We start from the raw sequence: 23,952 nt of genomic DNA on the forward strand, positions 1-23,952 counted from the left end.
ATATTTAGACGCTCCCCTATTGATGTGCATTGTGATTATCTCCTCTAACTTGTAAACAAAAAAAAAGAACAAACAAAAAGTCACAATTCTTTCAACCCTAGCACAGAAAGAAAATTCATTTTTTTCTATAAACTAATCAATTTTATTCACACTACCCATGAAAAGCAATTACATTTTTACATAAAATTGTTGACATAGAGCAATAGAATCTTGAGTTGTATATCTGATTAGAAATACAATACAGTAAATATATGTGAAAATTAATAGCATGCTTTAGTGATTACATTTATTCTGTACGCTCTACATTTTTACATTGATACCTGTACTTTGAGTGGAAAATTTTCTTTAGTTACTGAATGAAGAACTAGGATCCAAGGTCAAGGATCAAATGGTGCAAAATATTTTTCCCCAAAGATAAAGGTGGTAAGAAGCTCTCAACCATTGGACTAGATGCTTCCCTCAAGACCTCTTAAAATGTGACTCAACCATTACACAGTCTGTATTAGCAGAAGACTGGGGAGGAGGAGAGGGAGGAATTATTAGGAAGCATTGCCTGGCTAGGAGTACTGGAGTGCATCCCTTTTTGCCCCTTCAAACCTGAGTGAGGGATGCTCGAAAGAGTCATGGGTAAAGACTTCTAATACTTCCACAGGGGAGACTGGCATCTCATTCTCTGCCTGGGGGTGCTTAGACAGTAGGCTTGTGGGTCTGCCCTCATCCTGCCTAAGCAAATGAAAAGAACATCAGAGAGAAGGTGAACATAGGTGACCTTGCACTATCATTCTTTGGAAAGGCAGAGCAGTATGTATGGGTGAGGGACAGTAGTAGACTTGGGCCATTTTACATTACCCCATCTGTGATGGGTAGAACTGTATGTCACCAGATTCTATGTTGAAGTCCAGTACAGCAGAGGAGTAGAGATATTCCTCCATTTACCAGGGGTTATGTCCAGATGGACCTACCATAATTTGAAATCATCATAAATGGAAACTACATTTAATATACCTAACCTACCAAATATCACAGCTTAGTAGCATAGCACACTGTATAGTCTTGGTTGTTTCCTATCTGACTGGGAGCTGACTCTCAATGCTGCTGCCCAGAAACCCAGGAAGTAATCAAAATTTCAAATTTCAAATATGGTTTCTACTCAATGTGTATTGCTTTTGTACTATTGTAAAGTCAAAAAAATCACTAAATTAAACCATCATTAACTGGGGATGTCAGTATTTGAAGATAAGATCTTTAAAGTGACAATTAAGTTAAAAGGAGATCATGAAGCAGGCCTGAATCCAATATGACTGGTGTCCTTTTAAGAAGCTACGAGGACACAAGCCCAGACTATGTGAAGATAGAAGGGGAAGGCAGTCATCTATAAGCCAGAGAGGACTCAGAAGAAATCAGTCCTGCTGAAACCCTGATTTTTAATTTCTAACTTCCAGAATTGTGAGAAGATAAGTTTCTTTTGATTAAACCACCCAGACTGACAGGGCACAATAATATACCCGCCCAATTTGCAAAGGCTCCAGTCAGAGGCAGTGCCAGGAACTAAGGACAAGGGGAGAATGTGGAGCCAAGGTAGATCTCTTCTATCAGGAGGGCAGTTGGGGAGTAGCAAAGAAGGCGGCAGGGCACCCCCCCACCTGCCAAGGCCTTGACTGGGAAGAGGACTGAAAGGACAGCCCAGGCTTCTCCCCAGTCCCAACCTCACCTAGGTAGGCTCTCTCTGGAACCTAAGATGCTGGAATAAGAGGGGGAGTGGAAGAGCCCTTCCTCTTCAAGCACCACTGACCAGCGCAGGTAAGAGAAGAAGAGTGAAGGAGATAATGTTTTAAGATGAGAAATTTGCAGTTTTCAACTGAATTGGATTTAAAAAAAAACTGAAAATTACAAGAAAACACAGGGAAGGGAGATTTGACATAGAACTATTGAGAGTAGCAACAGAAAAATAATTGAATATTTCATGTTTGTATCACAGTCAAATTCAGTCTGCTCAAAAGACCCCCCCACACCAGTTTTGTTGGTTTTTCCATAGTAACCTTCTTTTTATATATATGCTCCTGCATATCTGTGAGGATTCTGCTCCATGTATCCTTAGAACAGCTAGCTAAAAGCCATCACATTTAAACTTCTGATAAATAACAACTAAAAACTATACCTCTTATATTCTTGCTAAGCACACAAACACATTTGGGGATGCCACTTGCACCAATATTAGAGCTTCACAATTTGATAACTAGGTCCAACTTTGAGAAAATAAAATGTTACTCAGGTTGTTTTATTCTAGAGCAACAGTTGGCAAATGATGGCCACTTCCATTTCTGGTGGTCTAGTCTACCACCTATTTTTGGACATGGTAGTTTTTGCAGGAAGGGAGTTGCTGGGAATTGAGTCCAGGGCCTTGCACGTGGTAAGTATGCACTGTACCACTGAGCTACATCCCAGCCTCTATACATAAAGTCTAGTTGGAGCACATCCATACCCATTCATTTACATTTTGTATATAGCTGCTTTTGTGCTACTGCAGCACAGCTGAGCAGTGCCAGACTGGATGGCAGGCAAAACCTAACATATTTAGTATCCAGCTCTTTGCAGAGAAACTCTGCTGACCCAGTTCTAAAGCAGTTAAAGACTTAAGTCTTCCTCCATGCCCTGTGGGTCAGCACATATAACTGCTTGAGCAGCAGTTGAAAGAATATCCCATGAATATTTCTGGTGCCAAATTGTCCAGGACATTGATGACTCCACGCTCTTTCACTGTTTAGGAGAAGGAAGTAAAACTAAGGTAGTGCATCCATTGCACTGAGCTCTGGGGAAGGGGCACTCTCGTGAGCGTGTTTCCTTGGGTAAGAGACTAGGGCTGGGAGGCATCTGTGGACTGGTCTTCTCAAAGGTTAAGTGCCAGGTGAGATTGCGCTGGTGAAGTCAGAGGTGGACAGGGTGGCAAGAGCCTGTGCTGAGATCGGTCAGTTCTATTCACATGGGCCTCCTGCAGAAGCTGTTGTCCTTGACATTGAAGATTGTCTTCAGTTTTTTGGGGAAAAAAAAAGACAAACAAGAGTCAAACTTCTTTTCTCCTTAAGAACCTCATTCTTTCTTAGCCAAACCCACTCCCAGTTGCCCCAAATATCATCAAAGAGGAGTGTGTCTTGCTAAGTGAGAGGGCATGATAAATGCCTTGCTGAGTGAACTTTCCCTAATTATCCTCAAAGTCATTATTTATTTGTAGAACACTTCTGTAAGAGTCACCTAATAGTCCCATTTTATATTTTAAAGAAAGGTTACCTTGAAAAGTAATTTGCTGGAAGAAAAAAAAATTTTTTTTTTTTTGTTTGGATGCTGGGAATTGAACCCAGGGCTTATCATGCACTTTACCGCTGAACTGTACCTCCATCCCTTGCTGAAAGAGAATTTTGATGGTCAAGGTCAAGTACATAATGAGACATTCTGAGGAGCACTTTCCAGAAAAGTAGGATATTTTCACACCTCTAAATAAGTGTGTCTTTGTTCAATAACTATTTTTCATCTTCACAACCCACTAGGTCTTTCCTGTGCCACCCACTGGGACTTCAGGTCCTCCAGAAACTTTGGATATATGTGGAGGGAGGGGGATGAGAAAGGAGGAGGGCGGCAGAGAGGTTTTATGTCCGAAATTGTAGGAACATGAAAAGCATCTATCTTAGTGAGCATAGAGTGCTGCGAGACCTGACCCAAATCTGTGGGTTGGGGGTAAGATCCAGGGACCAAGCTGGCTAAGCCAAATTTTACAGCAAGATTCACAAGGCTACCTGGAGAAAGGGGAATGGAAGGAGGCTCAAGTACAGAATTGCTTGCCAGGTCTTGAAAGGCTAATGAGCCCTGTTCTGGGGCCAGAATATATTCACTGAGGCAGCTGGAATGTTGAAATATATATATACATATGTGTGTATATATATATATATATAAAATCAGTGGCACTAGGGTGGATATGGTAAGAATATTCAGTTAGAGATTTAGAGGAGGGAGGGAGTAAAGTTCAGAAACCATAAGAAAAGCCAAGAGATTGCTGCAAGAATAAACTTGATAAGACATTATCACTAAGGATGGAGAGGAGAGAATGAGGAACTGCTTGGAAAACTGGACTAAAAGGAAAAGAAAATTAGAATGGGTGCCAGTTTGGGGCTTGGGTGACCAGGTGATTTCTAGAATGGGGACTAGGTTATTAGTTAGTGCCATGTAGTAAATTATCCCCAAATTTAGCAGCTTAAAATTACAGACATTTATGGTCTCTCAGGTTTTATGTCAGAAATTTGAGAGTGGAATAGTTGGGTGATTCTGGCTCAGGGTCTTTTTTAAGGGTCTAGGGGTTTCTTACTGAGATATCAGCCAGGGCCACGGTCATCTGAAGGCTTGACTCGGGCTGAGGATCTGTTTCCAGGATGGCTTGCTCCCTTACCTTTTGGCCGAAGTTTTTCTGTCCTGAATTTGTATTTTTTGGTGCTGGGGATTGAACTTGAGACCTCACATATGCAAAGCATGTGTTCTACCACAAAGCTGTACTCCCAGTTCCTCTTTCCTGGATTTTTATAAGAAGCCACATGGACCTCTCCAAAGGGCTTCTTGAGTATCCTGACAACATGGCAGCTGGTTTCTTCCAGACTGTGATCAAAGGGAGAGTAAGGCCTTTTAGGATCCTGTCTTAGGAGCCACACATGGTCTTTTCTTCTTTATTTTGTTCTTTGGAAGCAAATCACTGTTTTGTCCATGTTTAAAGGAAAGGGAATTAGGCTCTACCTTTTGAAAGTATAGAACTTTTGGATTTTTTTTTTTTTGGCAGGGGGAGTACCCAGGATTGAACTCAGGGGCACTTGACTACTGAACCACATCCCCAGCCCTATTTTGTATTTCATTTAAAGACAGAGTTTCATTGAGTTGCTTAGCACTTTGCTTTTGCTGAGGCTGGCTTTGAACTCGCAATCCTCCTGTCTTAACCTGCTAAGCCACTGGGATTACAGGTGTGTGCCACTGTTCCAGCACTTTTGGACATTCTTAAAAAACCCATCACAGAGAATGTAGGATGCACCTGATTTGTGTAGAAGATGTTAGATTCAGTTTTGTACTTGTTGAGTTTGAGATGGCTATGGAATCCTAGTTGTGAGTGTAAATTGACATTATACACAAGTTCCCCAACTTGAGATTGTGCATTCTTTTAATGTTATCAAAAACAAACACATGGCCAGGTGCAGGGGCACATACCTACAATCTCAGTGACTCAGAAGGCTGAGGCAGGAGGATTACGAATTCAAAGCCAGCTTCCCCAACTTAGTGAGGCCCTAAGCAACTCAGTGAGACTCTGTCTCTAAATAAATTACAAAAAAAGGGCTGGAGAGGTAGCTCGGTGGCTGAGTGTCCCTAGGTTCAATCCCCAGTACCAAAAAAATAAAAAATAAAAGCAAAAAACAAAACAATCAAATAAGCAAAAACAAAAAACCCAAATTTATATTGATGTCTATTAAGGTTATAGAAAAAACATTAAAAGAAGATGAGTGGCATATAGCTGCAGGAAGAGGTACAATTCTGCATGCATTCTCCATTCACTATCAAAAATATCATTATTATCTGAAAAGCAAAGGAAATTTAGGTTTTTCTTTTATTCTTGTTCAGTGTTTCTCAAATGTTAACATTTAAGATTCAAATGCTGGGAAGAATTTTGTATACAAGACCATTTATGCTACATTCAGGGGACAATTCAGGAAATTGTGTGGGGGTTTCATTGGGGGTACTGAGTGATTTTTTGCTACCTTCAGAGTTTTGGAATCTGACCCTGAGTAAGGAGACTGCATTGTCATTGTCCTCTGGGAACCCACAGCTGTGGCTTGTGAGGTTTTGCAGATACCCTAGAGAAGGTGGTACTGGGGTGAATGTGCAGGCTTAGCTCGCTGCTGTTTGCCTCTCCCTATTCTTGCCTCCTTCCTTCACCTGCCTCTGCCAGCTGGCTCCTAGGACTTTTCTTCCTGCTTGGCTACAGTGCTTATCTGTTCCAGGGGGAGCTGAGGCTCAGCTGGGTAGCGAATTGTGGCCAAGAGCCTGATTTCATGGGCTTGACCGCAGCTTCCTGTTGTGGAACCTCTTATCCTTGGTCTCAGCTTGATTAAGCTGAGTGTGAAACCCTGTGCAAGTCAGTCTTAACCTCCTACTTTGAGCAATTTGATAAGTTCTCTGGGGTTCACAGAGTGGCATGTACTGTTGATTTAAATCTTGCAGCTACTTTATCAGACAAGAATACTGAAATGATAATCCTCCAGTCACTCAGCTACTTATGTACTTAAAAAAGAATGGCAAGCACCTCATGAAAGTATTGTTTGTTTGGTTTTTGTTCTTCTTTTTATTATCATTTCTAGAGAAAGTGACTTTATCTGACATGTATATCACATTTGATTAGAAGGAAGCCAGGAGAATTTGAGTAACTCTAACATAAGGAAATTTTCTATTTATATAATCATTTCCCCCAAATACATCAGCATAATCATGAGTGTTTTTCTAAAGAACAGTGGACCCCATGTCTTGACCTGCTACTGTACTTCTTATGAAGCTGTATATTTTAGTAGCCAATCTTGTAAGAATGGTTGCTCCCACAAAGGATTGCTGACTGCAGCTGAGTGTACGTGCCTGTCAGGAAACATTACCATCTAGAAATGTGTGCGTGCCAAGTCTTGGTTCACTAGTCATTACCTATCAAAAAGAACCTGGTTTCAAGCAAAGCTAGTCCTACAATAGTCAAATCCCTTCAGATCCAGATATACTGAAAAAAGAAAAAAAAAAAAAAAAAAAAGAAAAATGTAGAAAGAGCTTAATTTTATATCAGTTCTAAAGGCAAGAGGGTGTCTTTGTGTCCAAAAGTTTTGCATTTATTGTCCTTTACTCTTTGTGGTGTCAGGATTGTCATGCTATAGCGATGAGCCTTCTTTATTATGAAGCATAAATGCCAGAAATATATGATCCACTAATCTGTGTGGGATCCATTCTCAAATTGGAAAATTCTGTTTACATCACTGTTTTCTACTTACTGGCATTTATTCGAGGGAGTACACAGATTTAGGATAAATAGCATTGAATCATGTATGAACATGGTTCTTTTTCTAACAGCCTGAGTTGAGTTGTACTCTTGACTAATTCAGGCCATCTTTTTTTTTTTTTCTTTTTGTAATGTATATTTAATTGAGACATTTTAGTTATACATAAAAATGGAATTCATGTGATGAATATGTACATGCATATAACATAGTTTGGGTGATTTCATTTCCGTTTCTTCCATTTCCCATCCCTCTCCTCCCCTTGTTCCCCTTCTCTACTCCTCTGTTCTCCCTTCTATTTTGATGAGATTTCCCCCCTTTTACATTTTTTATTTCTCCCTAGTGTTCACATAAGAGAGCATTGCATTTTCTGATCTCTGAATTTAAGGTTATTTATTTTCCTCTAGGAACTTCTTTAGCTGCTTTCATGTGTTTTGGTAGGTAGGGCTTTATTGTTGGGTCACTTACAAGTATGTTTTTGTTTCCAAATTTATCTTTTTGTGCCTGATTTCTAAATGTAAAGACTTGAAGTCAGAGAATATGGTGCATGTGATATTGACTTTGGTATTTTATGGGACATCCTGCATGGTTTGAAAAAATTGATTATTTTTCCTGAATGCAGATCTGTCCATTAGATCAAGCAACTTTATTGCATTGTTCAGATCTCCCACATTCTTCTTCAGTTTATTTGTTTTGGTGGTGCTGGTGATGAAACCTACTGCCTACTGCATGCCTACTAAACATGCACTACCTCTGACCTACACCCACAGGAAGTACCAGAACTCCCATATTCTTTTTTTTTTTTAATTTTTAAATTTGTTCTAATTAGTTATACATGAGAGGTAAATGCATTTGTGCATTTTGATAAATCACACATAAATGGAGTAAAACTCATTTTTCTGATTGTACATATTGGAGGATCATATCAGTCATGCAATTTTTTATGTACATGACCAGAACTCCCATATTCTTATACATTTCTTTTCGAATTCACTAATAAATTCTTGAAAGGTATATTTAAGTTCCCCCATGAAATTCATTGTGTCTTATAATTTATATTCAATATTTTCTTTATATATTTTGAGACAGTTGCTGAAAGCACATTGGCTCTGAATTACGTCTTCTGAAGAATCATTCCTTTTAACACTAAATGTTTTGAGCCTTAATATTGTCATTTTTGCTTAAAGTCTGTTTTGTTTGACATTGATATTATGCTTTCTTGTGTGCAGTCTCTTTCTGATATATCTTTTTATACCACTGTATTGTCAACATGTCTGCATCTTTTTGTGTCACATATTTCTTTTTTAAGCAGTGTGATCACTCAGGGGTCAAGTGGCATTACCTGTTACAACAAACCCCAAATCTCACTGCTTTAGCACAGTGGCTCACCTTAATTCTTACAGCGTCATTCATATTGCTCTTTTATTTTGGTTTTGATTTCGTTTTCTTTCATTGCTGTTTACTGCATTTTCTAGCAACCATAGTGGGTTTTTTTCCCCAGTGTAGTTAGAAAGGTTTTGTTCTTATATTTTGGTGTGAGTTCTTCTTTCAGAAGGTTTATTTTTTTCTTGCTCCCAAGTAGGTTTCCATTAAGTCCTTAGGTTGTAAATATAAGTACTACCAAGTGTTTTTTGCTTGTTTGTTTGTTTGTTTTTTTGTAGTTAATTCTTCTGGGTTGTGATATTCAATAATTATAGATGAATTTCAATTTTAATTTCTTGATTCAGGTTTTCTTCATCATTCAGGTAATATAAATTGAGACATGCTTAACACATGACAAGGGTCTCTAATTCTTACATGTTGCTTTTTATTTTCTACCCAAGATCCCAGGTAGATGGTGCTTTCCAAGGTCAAAGGGCAGAGTTTTTTTCTCATTCCCTTTGTACTAGTGGAACAGTTCTTTAAGCTCCACAGCTTCATTTGGAAGTTAAGGTCTGTGCTTTGTTTTTTTTTTTTTTTTTTTTTTTTCAAGTGTAGAAAACAAGTTTTATTTAAAGAATATTAACATAGACTTCTCTATCCACAGAGAAGGGGGCCCAGGGCTGGGCGTCCATGGGAGGGGGTGAATCTTGTTCTTTTTCTAATTTCCAGGTTTCTTACTTCTTATGTCCCCTCCCTTTATGTGGTGAAAAGGCAGGAGAGGGGCGATTCAGGTGGCGCTGCCCAGGGAATACTCATTAATAGTTCCCTACCGGGAGGGACTGTCTCCCCAGAGGCAAGTGACTTTTGGTTGTGGGTTAGGGAAAGGGGTAGTATCCTGAAGGTATTAACATTCCATTCTCATTTGAACCAGCTTCCATCTTCCCACCCCTATTCAGATTCTATCTTCCCAACCCGGCCTGATTTATCTATCTACAATAACTGCCTGACCTTTGTTCTTGTTTCATTCCCCCTTCTAATTTTAGGGAGTCCTTACTGCTATAAGGAAAATGGGTGATGACCACTCTGACTGCTTCGAGCTGAATGTGGGTGATGTAGGGCAAGCAGTTCAGGTTTCTCTTTTAGAAATCCAGCAGGTAAAGAAGTCCATGGAAAAAGTCTGGCTTTGGAGCAATAGGCTGTAAGGTCATTTGAGAGGCAGGTGGTCTGTGAGAAAAACAAGAAGTTATGGGTACTGGAATAAGGTTGATGCAATTGTAAGTGCTGCAACATAGGAGCACACCAGTGAGTATGATGATGACAACAGAGATTAACCAGGAGGAACCAGAGAACCAGGAGCTAAGAAGTCATTCCCATGACAAGGCTGGCAAGGACATGGCCTCTATTTTGGAATGCAAATCCTTAAGGAGGCTAGTTACATTGCCAGAGTAGTTGGAATGTAAACACAGCATTCAGTTCTAATAATGGCACACGTGCCACCTTGGGCTGCAGTGAGAACATCTAAAGCCAACTGTTTTAGTAAGATGGCCTTCCCCATGAGTGTTATTTCTGTGTCAAGGAGAGAAACACTTTCCTCACCATCATGGAGGGCAGTTTTAGTATAATTGGTTAGAGTCTCCACATGCCACATTGCATTTTCTAAGCCAATCTGTGGAATAAACAGTGAAGCTAGATGATCACACTGAAGAAAAACAGATCATCCCCACCTATGCCTGAGATTGGGGAGATTTGCTGGCATGTCCTGTACTTGGGGTCCATCTCATTGCATTCAGGAGTACCCAACAGTACATCTTCCCATCCAGTCTGCGGGAAGTCAGGGCCATAAGTTAGTTCCACATATCCATGTGTCCATCTAATTTCAGGCCTAGAGGACCAATTAGTCCAAACCAATCATTGGCCTGTAAAATTACAATGTGTTGGCATAGTGACTCCAGGGTCCATCCTAAATTCTGTAGTAGCATTAGGCCATTTGTCATAGGTGTGGTTGTGTTATCCCCAACAGATTGGGGCTTCTTGGTTTAGAAGCTCTATGGTGGATGTAAGCCATATATATCTGTTCCAAATCTGATAGTAACCATTCTTATACCTTTGACATGTTGGTGGTGATGGCAGAGAGCAAGAAGTGGATGGGCCTATATGTGATTAACAGCTGTAGAGGTCTGAAGGTTGGTTTGTTCTAAAGTGAAAGTTTCTCCATGGCCTGGTTATGATAAATTTTTATTTATAGGTCATAATTTAATATCAGTATGAGAAGCAGTTTGTGAAGAATGTTTTTCTTCTTGTTCTGCCATTAAGAATTGTAAGATTATCCAGTCACGTATGTGGGATATCCATCAAGGCAGTCCAGAGTGCTGGAAAGGGTTAAGAGTCCTCATATCCAGCAATTATCTTTTTGTAACCTAGTGACATACCATTGAGCCCAATCTAGAAAAGAGTTAATTTCAGTGAATCTGTCTATAATAATAAAGAAAGAGAGGACAAAAAGTCTACATATCACCATTGTCTCTTGGGAAGAGACATTTCAGGTCTTCTATTGGAGTGCAGGAGTATCTTCCCTCAGTTCCTTGGGAAGAAGTTTCTTTGGGAGTTGATTCAGAATAGCAAGTTTTAACCCAAGAATGATGGATCCAGTTCTCCTGTCCCAGCACTTTCACTGCAGAGGGGGTATTTAGAATTACAGGAAAAGGTTCTTTCCAAATAGGGTCTAAATTTGGGAAATTTGAAGATGTAGTCTTGACCATAACTAGATCCCCAGGCTCATATGGAGGTGGAGAAGTGAGTGGCTCAGATATGGGACGTCTATAGATTTCAGCTTGAAACTTAACCAGCTTTGTGATTTGAGCCACTGATCTTTAAGAATATTTTCCCTTAGGAATGGCCTCCCATATAAGAGCTCAAATGGGCTGAGCCCTAGTGTTCTTGGGGTATTCCTGGTTGAGTAAGGCCAAGGGGACTATCTTAGGCCATGAGTAGTGGGTTTCTTGAGTGAGTTTTCTCAGGTGCCTCTTAAAGATGTCATTAGTCTTTTCTGCCTTTCCTGAGGATTGAGGTATCCATGTATAATGAAGATGATATTTTATGCCTAAGACTTTGGATATTCCCTGAGTGACAGCTGAGGTCTGTGCCTTTATTAAAGTTCCTGGAGGTCTCTTCTGCTGTGGGACCCTAGAGCCTCTGTCCAGGCTAGAAATCCTACAAGCTACCATTTTCATCATCTTTCCAATGACTCTTCAGTTTTGGCATCCAAGGTTTTCCCTTGGTTTCGTTTAAGCTTGGAAATGTATTAATTACCTTTTGGATACTCTATTTCATATGGCATTTCTTGTATTTATAGGGATGTTTTAGTCCCACCTTATCTACAGGGGTTACATTCCAAGATGTTCTGCAGATGTCTGAAACCATGGATAGTACTGAGCTCTATATATGTATATATACACATACACTATATATGCACATATATATATATATACACATACACACACACACACACAGTTTTTCTCTATACCTATGATAAGGTTTAATTTATAAATTAGGCATAGTAAGACATTAACAACAGTAACAAATAATAAAATAGTTTGAGCAATTATAACAATGTATCATAGTAAATTATTTAAAGCATATGAAATTGCTTACTTCTAGAATTTTCCATTTAATATAAATTTTCAGAGCTCAGCTTGCCACAAGTAACTGAAACCCCAGGAAATGAAACAATGTAGGTGGGGAATCACAGTATGTGACATTACACCTTGCCAGGCATAGCGAACACTTCCTAATCTCTCTTTTTTAGTAAAGAGAGAAGCTGTAGAGAGAGCTGGGGTGTCTAATTTGTAGTTAACAGCATTCTTTTATTTTTATTATATTTAATTTATGTGACCATGTATTTTAAGTGAGTGATTTAAGTTTCTATAAACTTGAGTGACACACCTTCCAATCAAAGTAACTTTATATAAATAAAATGTCACTTTAAAAGAAAAATAGTGTATACATTGACAAGTGACAGATGACTCTGACAAAAAAACATAAAGATGGCTTATTAATACCAAAGTTTATAGAATACTTGAAAGCATTTGATGCTCATCTGAACCTTTTCCTTATTTATTAAAATGTTCTTTTATGCTTTAGCAACCCTGACAAGAACATGTGTACTGTCAATGTGAGATGGGGTTGAGAATGTAATGTGGTAAATGGGTTATCCAAATTAGGAAATAAAATTTTCCCCATAGTATGAGTCACATAGCCCCTTCAAGACAATCAGTGGTAGTGCTTACCTAGCATGTGTGAGGCACTGGGTTCCATCCTCAGCACCCCATTAAAAGTAAATAAATGAAACAAAGGCATTGTGTCCATCTGCAACTAAAAAAAAAATAAATAAATAAAAATAAACTGTGTAGTCAAAATGAACTAGATGACGATATGGTAACAAAAATAATGTCTCCCAACCAAACAGAAGGAAAATTCATTTCTTGTTCACATATCCCACAAGCTTTCATTGAGGCCTCTGCTTATCATACTCAGAACATGGCCAGGCAGAACCCTGCACAGCCACCAACGTGGAAAGGAGATGGCACCTTCTGCACTTGCTCATAAGTCTTCTGCCTAGAAGAGACATCTGCCATTTCCACTCCTTTTTATCAGCCAAACCAAGTTACAATAGCCACTCTAATTCCCAAGGGGCAGGAAAGTGAAATGTTTTCATGCACACAAAAGACCAAGAGCCAGAAATAATGGGTGAAGAACAATACAACTACATACAGCACCAGTCAGCCAAGAAACCATAAAAGATTTCTGCCTCATCCTCTAGGTGGAGACATGTGGCTAGTTTAGCCACAGTAGAGTCAGACTTTCGTATTAGCTCCATCAACCTCTTTTTAGCTCCATTTTGTATACACAAAATCCAAAATTGAGAATTTGCTACAGGTGGATAAGATAAAATTACCTACCTTTGGGTTGGACTTTTCCTGAGAGACTTCCATTGCTGATTATAAAACTATTATCCAAGGGGCAGGGAGTTCAGGGGTCGAGTGCTTGCCTAGCATTTGTGAGGCCCCAGCTTCAATCCCCAACCCTGCAAGAAAAAAGAAAATTACCAGCCTGCTTCACTGCCAACTACTCTGTTTGGTTTGGCCATTTCATTTCTACATAAACCTAATATATGAATGTGATTGAAGTATTTACAGAGTATGACTTGGGTTTCTCCCAGATTTGCTTCTAGGCTATTCTGGCTCAGATTTCTCTCCGTCCCTAAGGTTTTCTTATAGGTTCCCATTGTCTTCTTTAGTATCCATGGGTTTATGAGAGTCCTCCCCTCCAGTAACTCCCCCTCCTCATCACAGCTTTCAGGTTTTGTCTTCCCTGGGTACATGCCACCACACCTTCTTCATAGGGTCTCCTGCCCTGTGCTGAAAAGGAACATGGAGAGGCAAAGGGTCTTGTTCTCTAATATCAATGAGTTTGGGGGCATTTCTATACTCTATGCTAATTTGTGGTGTTGTAAAATTATCCCTTGCCTGGGCTAATACCCAAATCATAGTCACCTTAATTATGTTTTATCCAACCACGACACATACTTCAATTACACCATTGTTCCAGGTAATACTTTTTAATGGAGGGGTTCCTTAAACTCAAGAAGTGTTCTAAAATGTACAGAGTGCTTTTGTATGTATTATATTTATTCTCCACACTGTGATGTTGAGTATTTATTCTATTCACTTAAAATTCAAACATGGTCAGCTAATCTTCTCAGAGTCAATCAGCTTCTCAGTACTAACATTGGAATATAACTCAGAACTATGACCTCACATCTGGAACACCTTTAGTTATTCCGTGATGCTGTCCATAACTTACAAGCATTTATAAAACCTGCAAAATTTAAGCTAACACTCTCTATCCATTTTAAAACCCTTCAGATTTATTTTAAAGCTCAGGCCTGCACCTTTACGTGCTTCGTTGGGTTGGTAGGAATCTGAGGTCTTTTATTTATTTATTTTAAGGTTTACTGTTGGGCAGAAGACTAAAGAAAATAACATATATGTGTAGTTAGGGTATTTTAGACTCAAAAATTGTGTCCCATATGTATTTATTGGGCATCTGCCTGTACTGGATGCTGCAGTTATGATGAATAAGACAGTTATGATTCTTATTCTCATGAAGTTTCAAATCTAATGGAGAAAGCAATTATGAGAGAGGGAAAAAACAGCTACAACATAAAGCATTGTTTTTCTGTCTAGCTTATATTTAGGCATTGCACATTCTCCTTTTATTGGTAAGAAAACTGAGGCACAGAAAGATAAAATGGCTTGACACATAGTAATTGATGAAACTATAGTTTTGAATCCAGCTGCATTTAATAGCATTTTGCTATTAATGGTACTAGAGGGGGGTTGATGTCAGGAGAATATACACAGATGATTTCAGAGACAAAGGGTCAGTGTAAAAAAATCAGTCAAACTGTAACAGCATGGAAACCAGACATCCAACCCTCTTTGTTCTAGAACTTTCAAACCTGGGTCTAACACAGGTCTTCTCAGTGCTGCCCGCCCCCACCTCTACTGCTGAACAGTTGGGTTCACTTGACCTCGTGTGGTAAGCTGCACTTTGGCACAGGTTTTCTTGCTCCTGGAATTACATCATTGCCTTGCTCACATACCAGCCTCTTGCCCACTGTCTGTGTTTCTCTTCTGCTAGGGGTCAAACCCACAGCGTTGCACTTGTTAGGTGAGTGTGGTCTCACTGAGCTGTACCCCCAGCCTTGCTCATTGTCTTGCTGCTTGGGTACGGGTTTAGCTTTAAAGAACACTGGGTCAGGGTCACAGCCACAGAAATTATGAAGAGACAGAAGCTCCCTGTGTTGGTCAGTTTCTGTTGTGGTAAAAAGAAAAAAAAAAAAAAAAAAACCTGAGAGAATCACCTTAAAAGGAAGAAAGAGTTATTATGGCTCTTGGTTTCAGAGGTTTTGGTTCATGGTCACTTGGCCCTGCTGCTCTGGGCCTGTTGTAAGGCAGAACATCATGGAGGTGGTGCATGGCTGTGTAGCTACTCACCTCTTTACTGTTGGGAAGCAAAGAAAGAGAGGAAGGAGTGGGAGTCCTAGTACCCTCTTCAAGGGCATGCCTCAGTGACTTTTCTTTTACTAGACCCCCAGATTTTATTTTTATTTTTATTTTTTCCAGTGCTGGGAAATGAACCCAATCTCCTACATGCTAGGCAAACACTGTATCACTGAGCTTCCTCTGCAGCCCTAGGCCTCGCCTCTTATACAGTATTAGACATGTTCCCACAACATCCCAATAGTACCACAGTCTGGCAACCAGACTTTTAGCATATGGGCCTTTGGGGGACGTTTAGTGTCCAAGCCATAACACTCCCTGCTGCTGTGTTTCCAGAGGGTTCATGGGCGTGGTGGGTAAGGACCCAGGTACTCACTTTTCTCCAGGGAAGCAATACTGAGTTGCAGAGGTAGTGGACATCATTTCTACTCCATCATCCTGCTCTACCATGTGGAAGAGCCTGGTCAGTTTTGTTCCTCTGTATTCTGAACCCATAGTGGACACTCAATATGTATTTGTTGAAAAAACAAAGCAAGTGCAGTCATCTCTAGAGGTGTAGAGTTTGCTTTGTCAACATTAAAGTGCTTTATTGATATTAAAGGGATTTGATTTGGATTCTAGAGAAGTTGATCAAACTTCCAGAGGCTTTATAGACCCAGAGTGAAATGGAGAGAAGTCTCAATAAAACAGGCAAGGAGGAGCTAAATTGAGAATTTTAGAATAAAGGTTTAATATGCTGAAGTTTAGGTTGGTGCCTCTCTCATGAAGGTTTGCCCTCAGAGAGTGAAATTACATGGGAGCTAAAACAAGACAAATATTATAATAAATGAGGATTTGCTGAACAAGGGCAAGGAAATGAAAATAAGTCAGGAGAAATTTATGGTCAGCTTCCTGGAAGAGCCTAAGGATTTATCACTATTTTCTCCAGCATTTTTCTATTTCCCTGTACTCCTCTAACCAAGTAGGTGAATATAAATGGCCTGGGCTCAGCACCAAATAGAGATAAGAGATGGTAAGTTGTGACTAGAACCATTCTCCCTACTCAACATGTATTCATGATGAATCTTTACGTATTCAAGAAGGGAAAGAACATAGCAGAGTATGCTGTCCTCTGCCCGTGGCAATTGAAGTCACATGCTCAAATCAACACAGGGAGAAATGTATACAAACTCAGGTTTTCTTTCCTCCAAAATACATATATCACCTTTCTTATTAAAAAAATATGTATGAAATATTCTCTGAAATATATTTTTTTAGTTGTTTATATTTCCTGCTTCTGAGTTTGGGTATATACTTTATTTAGGTGAGCTGGTAGGGGAAGTGATTGCTGTACATAGGTGAACTTGGAGTTCAAGGTGTCCATGAAATCGGCGTTCATGGTTCTCCTTCACAGTAACTACAGAAACTCTATTCTAATTTGGGGTCACTTAACAATGGATTCAGTGCACCTATTTGGCTTATTTCATTTGAGTTGAAAATTGTGTCCAGTAATCTCTGGGTTTCCTTTTCAAAGAAAATAAAATCCCACACGATGTTTTACACTCTGCTTTGTTTTTTCCAGGCTACTGTCAGAGGATGTAGGAATGGACATCCCCTTTGAGGAGGGAATGCCAAGTCCCAATGCTGCAGACATGAGGCCTGGTGAGAGAAGCATTTATTCATTTCTTTGTAGTATTCTACATCCAAACATCTCCATTATTCAGTGAGAGAAATATTTCCTATGCATTCAACTTGTGATTTTAGTGATCAAAGTGAAAAGAGGAAAAAAAACTGTGTGAGAGGAAGGTGTTGGGCTCAATTTGGTTAATTTCAGAGTTGATTTGAATATTGATGCTCACTAGCGTGGGTCACATTTTATCGCCTGGTCCATGCCCCATCTGCCTATGTTTTCAGTTCCTGTGATAACCAGCAACTAGATATCATAATACCAAATTCTGGCTAATATCTAAGTCCACCAAATTTATATGTAATTGTGTGATTATTTAAAATTGGAAATATGATATCAAGAAAGCATAGTATCTTAATTATAAAAAAGCAGAACAGGATGGAGGTGGGGGAAGTGGCACTGTCACTCAGTGGGAGAGTATTTGCTAGCATGTACAAGGCCCTGGGTTCAGTCCCCCCAGAACTGCAAAACAACACCAAACAACAAAAACCAGACAAGAAACAAAACAAAACAAAACCCTGAAACAATAACCTTATATATAAGGGTTTGTGCCAAGGCATATACACACAAGAAAACTAAAAATTTCATTTGCAACCTACATAGCTGTCACTTTGCACTAGAATCACTCTTTTACTGTACCAACTATGAGATCATACCAAGATCCTGAACCATGACACTGTTAACCACGCCTAGAATGAGGTAGGGACAAAGGAGATAAAGAAATTTGTCTTCTGCTTTAGTATTTAAAGTGCATTCTTCAAAATACTAGTTGTGACATAATTATTTTTTAAAAAATCTATGGCCAATGGTAACGACTCAAAGTTTCACTATCCAAGAGTTACAGTATACTTTTTTTTTTTTTTTCTTTTAGTACCGAGGATGGAACCCAGAGGTACTCTACCTCTTGAGCTACATTCCCACTCCTTCTCTTATTTTTATTTTGAGACAGGGTCTCACTAAGTTTCTGAGGCTAACCTCAAACTTGCAATCCTCCTGCCTCAGCCTTCTGAGTAGCTGGGATTACAGGCATGTGCTAGATCCCACAATATACTTTTGAATAATAAAGCCACTAAGGCTAATGTTAACTTATATAGTTAGCAGCTAAATTCATGTGGCTATTTAAATTAATTAAAATGAATAAGATTTTAAATTCCACTCTTTAATTGTACTAGTCTTATTTCAAGTGCTCAGTATCCATACATAGAACATTTCCATCATCACAAAAATTATTTTGGACACCCCTGTGCTGAAGATTCCTATAATGTGGAAATCTAGTGTTTTTAAAATGTCTTGGTCAGTAGAAATATTCTTTAAAGTAATACATAAAAACATTACATGATACACAGTGATAGTCCATACAGAAAAGAAAAATTCTAATGATAAAGGAATAGTACCAATATCATTTCAACAGGGCCAGTTAGAATTTCAGAGTTGAGGGGTATACCAGATGGCCCTCAAAATACTTTGTTCTGGAGAAACCTGTTACTTGTGGTTTAGAGTGAAGACAAAAAACATTTTTCCTACTACACTCTTACAGAGAACACTTCAATAACCAGATATTTAAGAATTTTCTCACATAAACTACACAGTTCTCTAGAGGACACCAACTGGATGTCCTATAATGCAGTTCAATTCTGCCACTATCTACCTGAAGATAATGCCCGTTCCCACAGATTAATGCTTACACCCACAAGACTGTCCCCTCTTCAGACACCAATTTTAAGTCCCAGGATGGACCTGTGCTTTTGACCAACTGGCTATAAATCAGGATTTTTATAAATCCCATCCTCAGGTTTAGTAATTCGGTAGGACAGCTAAGAGGACTAATGGAAATATTTTACTTATATTTACTGACTTACTAGGAGGATATTATAAAGGACAAAGATAAATAATCAGATGATGAAGTGCACAGGCAATTGTTGATCAGTTCAAAGTCAGAAATTAAAAAAGCAAAAGAACTTTATTTAGACGTTGGAAATTATAATTTGGGAAAATACAGATTCAAACAACTCCAAAGAAGTTCATGTTGTACAGGAATTTTAAAGAGAAGGAAAGGCGGATATGGCAGCTCATGCATGTAATCCCAGTCACTTGGGAGTTCAAGGCCAGCCTCAGCAATTTAGCAAGACCCTAAGCAACTTTGTCTCAAAACAAAGAATAAAAAGGGTTTGGGATGTGGTTCAGTGATAAAGCACCTCTGGGTTCCATCCCCAGTGTGAATGAATGAATGAAAAAATAAAAATAAAGGGAAGGAACAGAAAAGGACAAGGAAATCTTATGAGGTGCACGAAAAGGAAGATGTCTGGTAGAGAAAAGTAATCATAACACTAGGATACATGTCACTAAGCTGTACAAGATTGATCTTCACGACTGTCTTTAGGTGAGAAATTCATTTTTTTTTTGTGACAGTTGCAGCTATAACATTCATTAGAAGATGTCAGTGGCTTTTGTAGACTTGGCTTAATTCAAAAGTTCACATTTCTATGCCCAATTTAAGAATTCACTTTCTCAAGTAGTAGCTCCTAGTACATGTGTAACTCCTGGTCCCCTAAATGACCTACCAACTCTACCTTGAAGGACTCTGTAATGTTGTTTTTTGTTATGCTTTTCTTATGGTTTTCACATTTCCCACTTTTGATCATGATTGAGAGCATCAATAATCAATCTTTGTATCATGTGTTGATTTTATGTAGATCTGGTCCCTTGGAGCTGGAAAGGTTCATACCTAGGAGGTCGTATCCTTGTGAAGAAGAGAAAAGATGACTAGATAGAGAGTTTAAGGTCACATTTGTATAACAAGGAGGCAGTCAGAGAGCATGGCTTACACAATGACTTGATACTTTTTATTGGAGGTTGCCCATGATGAATGATTGATGGCTTCTAATTGACATGAGATCATTATTCAGGTAGTAGAAATAGTTAAACAATGAGTTATACATCATATTAAAATTTATAAAAATATAAGCATCAATCAGAATAGCAAGGAGTAGTAATAACACCATCAGTAAGGCTTTTAACCAGCTGGAACCTGATCCAGACCATTAAAACAATTTTCCTAGGCTAAGTACAAGGTCATTTAAAACAGCAATTTTTTTTTTCATATAACTGACTAGTTGAGTGATATTTGATTAATCATCAGGTGTATAAGCACAGCATTCTGTTTTAATAATAGCACAAGTACCCCCTCAAGAAACGATGATATCAAGTGCCCTGTCATTTTCTAAGAATGCTTTTCTTATTAAGGACATTTCAGTATTTACCAAGCTTAATGTTTGTCAGTTGTCATTTAAGACTTGATGGGTTAAGTTAGCTAATGCTTCTATGAGGGCAGTCACATCTAAGAGCTCTAAAGTAGGAACAAGCACAGGAATAATGATCAAATTCATCTGTCTTTTAAGAGGGAAAAGTTACCAGGTCCCATACTGAAGGAGAATTGAATATGCCTCTGTTTCCAGTGAAAGCCCAAGGTGCAATGTCCTATTCAAGTGAGGGAAAGCCAGGACCAAAGATTGGTTCCACAGAGCCATTGAGTTCCATTACTTGCTTCTCTAGTAAATTCCAGGTCACCATTCACAGTCAGTCTTGAGCCAATCAGAGGATTTTATGGTTATTATAGAAGAGCAGAACTTAGAAGGATACCACCCAAGGTGATGAGTATTATCTACTTGACCCATCTTAGAATGATTACATTGCTCCCAATGTAAGGGTGCCTCAGAACTTAAGTGAATATGTATATATATATGTATGTATATGGATATATAGATATATTCATTTCATAATTGGGGAATAATTGCTTTATAAGTTAACTCAAATTATCCTTTGGTTTTTGTTCTGCCATTTTTAATGGTGAGCTTATGGTATTATAATATTTTTTTATTCAACTTTTTTGCTACCATGACTAAAGAATCTAACCAGAACAATTTTAGGGGAGGAAAAGTTTGAGGGCTCATGGTTTCAGAAGTCTTAGTCCATAGGCAGCCAGCTCCATTCCTCTGGGCTCCAGGTGAGGCTGAATATCATGGCAGAAGAGTATGTCAGAGGGAACTAGCTCACATGATGATCAGAAAGCAAAGAGAGACTTCACTTGCCAGATACAAATATATACCCCAAAGCCACACCCCAATTCCCACAGGCATACCCTACCACTTCAGTTACCACTCAATTAATCCCTGTCAGGGGATTAAGTTACTGATTGGGTTAAGATTCTCACAACCCGATTATTTCTCCCCTGAACCTTCTTGTACTCTCTCACGTGAGCTTTTGGGGGACACCTCACATCCAAACCATAACAAATATGAATATGTAAAATCATGTCCAAGATGATCAAGAGGTAGATTTATGAGCCAGTAATTACAAACACCTCTGGGAGAAGTGAAAGAGTTTCAGAAATTTGACTTAGGAGATAATTGTTTCATCTGGAAGCTCATGCACTTGTTACAGGAAATAGATTTATCAAGAAAAAGGAAGCAGCACTTGGAGAGGAGAGCTCCAAACTTTATTTTAAGCTGGCTGGCCTGGAGGAGAACAAACTCCAAATTCTGAGCTCTGATTCACAGTTTCTCACACCATTTATAGGTTATTTGGCGTTATCTCAGACCTATCCTATCATTGGAACTTTTTTCCTCTTTTAAAAAAACTTCCTAATCTACAAGGCTGAAGGCCTTGTGCAGGGTCTCTAACATAAAGCATGCTTACAGAAACAGATATCAAGAAATGGCTCTTTTCACAGGCATCTGTTAAATGTCTAGCCTTGAAAGCCCTGCACAGGGGAGTTTCAAGAGGGCATAGTCAGACTCCTAGAGACAGTTACAATCCAAAAGATGGGGACCTATGGTTAATTAGGATTCCTGAAGAAAGCCTGACAGGGGAACTGACCCTTTCCCCAGGCGCTGGTTTCTTACCATAATGTTTTTATAATTTCATTTTACAACCAGGTCTGGTTTTGCCATCACAAGCTAAGCAACCTGGATTTGAGACTCTATGACTTTAGTGACTTTTCCCTGAGATTTATTAGCAAGAATTTGGAACAGTTGCACAGCTAAGGCAAATAATTCATGGGGCCTTTTCTCAGTCCACATCAGGGAATGCTTTTTGACCAAAGTGTTAATCTTCCTGAAGACTAAGAAATTGGAATTGAATAGGCTATTTGTTTTGTCCATCGGTGTTTAATGCCAGAATTTTGGAAGAAGTTTTTTTCAGAATAACTGTAGCAATCACAAATAGATCATCAGGTCACTGAATGCACTGTAGAATAATGCACAGAGTGTTTGGGAAATACAATAGGGATTTATTTATGAAAGCATTAGGGCTAATTTTTGAGCATATGCTTGGCCTTTAGCAGTTGCTCTTCAGAAATCTGCAGAAGGGTTATTCTGACTGACCAAAACAATGGGTTACTTAGCTATGATATTTTTCGTAAGTAGGTGGACTAATTTATATAAATCTGAAAAGCTAGGCTGATAGATTGGGCCTGAGGTAAGGCAGTGCATCGTGGCTGAAAGGCCCCTGTGGAGGAAGTCTACTTAACTCATGGCATAGCCAGAAGACAGAGAAAGGGAAAAAATTCACAGGCACAGGAACCCTTCCAGGGTACAACCCCAGAGATCCATCTTCTCCAGTCATGCCCCACCTGCCTACAGTTACCACCCAATCCATTCGAACTAGGACGGATTGGTTAGTGGACTCCTCATATCCAAACCATAACACCATTCCAGTTGCTTAATTTTACAACATTTTTCCTAATTGAGTGTACAAGTGGAATTCATTTTGAAATATCAAAAGAGCCCTGGAGGGGCCAGAATAATTACAAACCATCTTGTGTAATTTTAGTCCACTGAATCAGGAATTTACAATAAGATAACTAGTAGATTTTAACCATAAAAGAAGCTGGAGTTTTGGATGGTGGTTGCCCACTTGGAGCATTCTCGGAGAAGGAGCTTCCTGTAATTAACTCAAGTTGAAAATTTCCTTTCTTAGATACTCAGTACCCACCAAAACAAGGGATGCCCTCCTACATAGTTATATGGAAGATTTTCCTCCTCAGCAGCTGGCAACAAAGGACACCTAATGTTTTGGAACTTCAATCAAAGACCTTTAGAGACTGAAAGGATTTGCCCTCATGATCTGAAGCTGCCAGGGAGATGGTAGAGAACAAAAGACTCCTATAGGCACTTATTTGTGTCCTTGGCAGCATCACAGGTAGAGATGAGTCACTTCAGATCCCATTTCTGACACCATGTAATGTCAATTCAAACTCAGAATGGTAAAAGCAAAAAGATTTTACTTGGATCTTTGGAATTGCAGTTCAGGAAAACACGGGATCAGATACCTCTCAGTGAGTGCTCCAAAGAAGCTCAGATGATGCAGGGTTTTTAAAGGGAAGCAGAAGCTGAAGACAAAGGAAATTCCATAAGTTACATGAAAAGGAGGATAACTGGTACAGAAAAGCTTTCCTAACACTAGGATACATATCACTACGTATTTGTGATTGATTGTTGGACCATATCTAGGTGAGAAGTTTATTTGTTACTTGTTACGGTTGGAACTGCAGCATTCATTAAAAAAATGTTAGAGACTTTTATAGACAGTCAACAGTTCATATCCCTCTGTCTTGTTTAGGAGTTCATTTTCCTGGGTTGTAGTAGCTTAGTACAAGTGTACTAAGGGGATCATGGTCCCCTCACAGCCTCCCAACTCCATTTGGAAAGGCTCTTTAAACATTGCCTTTTTTTTTTTTTTTTTTTTTTTTTTTCATCACTGTCTTTTGGATTTCACACAAGGCAGGGGAAAGGGCATGGAGTTCCCATGC

The 23,952-nt window shown here is 39.1% G+C and overlaps 1 protein-coding gene across 6 annotated transcripts in view; it reads left to right on the forward strand.

Moving 5' to 3' along the window:
• The window catches only part of PRUNE2 (prune homolog 2 with BCH domain), a 255,008-nt gene that overhangs the window by 190,940 nt on the left and 40,116 nt on the right, over window positions 1-23,952 (forward strand). For all 6 annotated transcript variants that reach the window (XM_079112083.1, XM_079112086.1, XM_079112085.1 and 3 more), the window contains exon 10: window positions 17,040-17,119. In XM_079112083.1, coding sequence (XP_078968209.1) covers window positions 17,040-17,119 — 80 coding nt within the window. The remainder of the gene's footprint in view (window positions 1-17,039; window positions 17,120-23,952) is intronic.

This window comes from Sciurus vulgaris (assembly GCF_902686455.1).
Source record: "Sciurus vulgaris genome assembly, chromosome: 15".
NCBI classification, from domain to species: Eukaryota; Metazoa; Chordata; class Mammalia; order Rodentia; family Sciuridae; genus Sciurus; species Sciurus vulgaris.